General features: G+C 70.4%; 1 protein-coding gene across 1 annotated transcript in view; it reads left to right on the top strand.

Annotated features, from left to right (window-relative positions):
* Window positions 1-844: 844 nt before the first annotated feature.
* The window catches only part of CHLNCDRAFT_52245 (hypothetical protein), a gene marked incomplete at both ends in the record, with an annotated part of 13,251 nt that continues 12,298 nt past the window's right edge, over window positions 845-1,797 (top strand). The window contains 2 exons of the mRNA XM_005847658.1: window positions 845-1,483; window positions 1,719-1,722. Of these exons, the coding sequence (XP_005847720.1) occupies window positions 845-1,483; window positions 1,719-1,722 (643 nt within the window). The remainder of the gene's footprint in view (window positions 1,484-1,718; window positions 1,723-1,797) is intronic.

The raw sequence follows: 1,797 nt of genomic DNA, 5'->3' as shown, positions 1-1,797 counted from the left end.
CTCGTAGCCCAGAAGGCCAGGCTGAACGCAATGGTGTACGACACGCCATCAAACAGGCCTGCAGGCGGCAGGGAGAGGAGGCAGGCATGGAGGAAGAAAGGCTGGCAGGGCCTGCCTGCCGGGCTGCAGTGACAGCGCTGGCCAACAGGGCAGGCTGCCACAGGCAGTGCTGCCAGCGCTGCGGCTGAGCAGCGGGAAGCGGCGAGGGCAGATGCCAGCGCCACACCCACCGTAGGACAGCACTGCCGCCAGGCCCAGCGCCGCCAGACGCGTCCGCAGCTCCGCGCTCTTCTGCTGTTGTGCGCGGATCCAGCCCCAAATGCCGCCACCGCCGCTGCTGCTACTAGGCTCCACATCTGCCGCGGGGGGTGCCGCCACCGGCACCTCTGCGCCAGAGCCGTTGGTGTCTGGCTGAGAAGCGCCGTTGCTGCTGATGTTGCTGCTGTCCGGCGCTGGCATGGAGGCCGCCGAGGCCAGCAGCAGCAGGGAGCCACGACGGCGGCGGGTGGGGCGGCACCGGGGCGGCAGTACCACAGCTGCGTTAGCCGGGCGCCTCACGCTAATCGCCCTGGTCTGACATAAACACGCAGGCATCGTGGCAGCCATGGCTGGGAGCGCGGCTGGCACGCGCACAGCAACTGCGACAGCCAGTGGCGGAAGGGGGAGCGCGCTTGGGCACGTTTCAGCGGTCAGGCCAGCCTAGGTGTTCACGATTGCTGCGTTTCAAGGCGGTAACAGCAGAGATGCATCGGAAACGGGCAGGTGGAAAACTTGGGCGCCGAGCTGCATTCAAGAAGCCTCCTTTGCTGGGCGCCACTTGTCTCATCGTGTGCACCACTGCAGTATGCTGGCGTCCCGATCGGGCCAGGTCGCCCGCTTGTTGCGCGCCCTGCACGTTTCGTCGCTTGCAGCAGAGGACGGTCTCTTAGCCCATGCGGGAAGCACGGAGCTGCTGAGCACCCTCCTCAGAACGGCAGCACTCAGCCAGCAGTGCTACCATGTGGCAGCCGCCGCCGCCGCCGCCGCCACGGGCGACCGCCTCGACATCGGCAACCCCGAGCTGCTGCTGGCATGGCCACACGCGGCTGCCCTGCAGCGGCCCCAGGCCAGACGCCGCAGATCGCTTGCTGGCAGCACCAGCAGCGGCAGCACCAGCAGCAGCGGCAGCGGCGGCCGCCGGAGCGTGAGCAACAGTGCGGCGGCGAGCGGGGACTGGCTTCGAAGCGGCACAGATCTGGATGGGGAGGGCGAGCTAGAGCTAGAGGGAGAGGCAGCGGAGTTCCTCGCTCTGGACGAGGCAGGGGCGGCGGCAGAGGCGGGGCAGGCCGGGGTGGGCGTGGACCAGCTGCTGGCTGCCGGCGGCGGCGCGTCGCGGGAGGCGGCGGCGGCGCTGCGGTACTTGCAGGACCGGGCGGGACTGAGCGAGGCAGAGGCCAGGGACGTGGTGTACCGCATCACCAACCAGGCCACCCCCAAGGGCCATGTGCGCCAGCTGCCCGGCTGCCTGCCAGGCTGCTTGGCCCGCAGCACGCTGCGCCTGCTGTGGTGGGCCGGCCGCCCAGCGCACCTGGCCGAGCGGCCGCCTGCCCGGCCCTGCCGCCCGCCAGCAGGCCATCCTCGCGCCCTCGCGCCCTCACGCACCCGCCCGCTGCCGCTGCCCCCGCTGCTGCCTCGCAGTGCGCCCGCCTCTCCACGCCTCGCTTCTTCTCGTTCGAGAGCGAGGTGCGGCCGATGGTGGACTTTCTTCTCGCCATCCCCGGCCTGGACATCCACCGCTGCCTCACCAAGTCGCCCCAC

This window comes from Chlorella variabilis (genome assembly GCF_000147415.1).
Source record: "Chlorella variabilis unplaced genomic scaffold CHLNCscaffold_10, whole genome shotgun sequence".
In the NCBI taxonomy this organism is placed as follows: Eukaryota; Viridiplantae; Chlorophyta; class Trebouxiophyceae; order Chlorellales; family Chlorellaceae; genus Chlorella; species Chlorella variabilis.
Note: the sequence above shows the minus strand (reverse complement) of the source record. Positions and strands in the feature narration are given on the sequence as shown.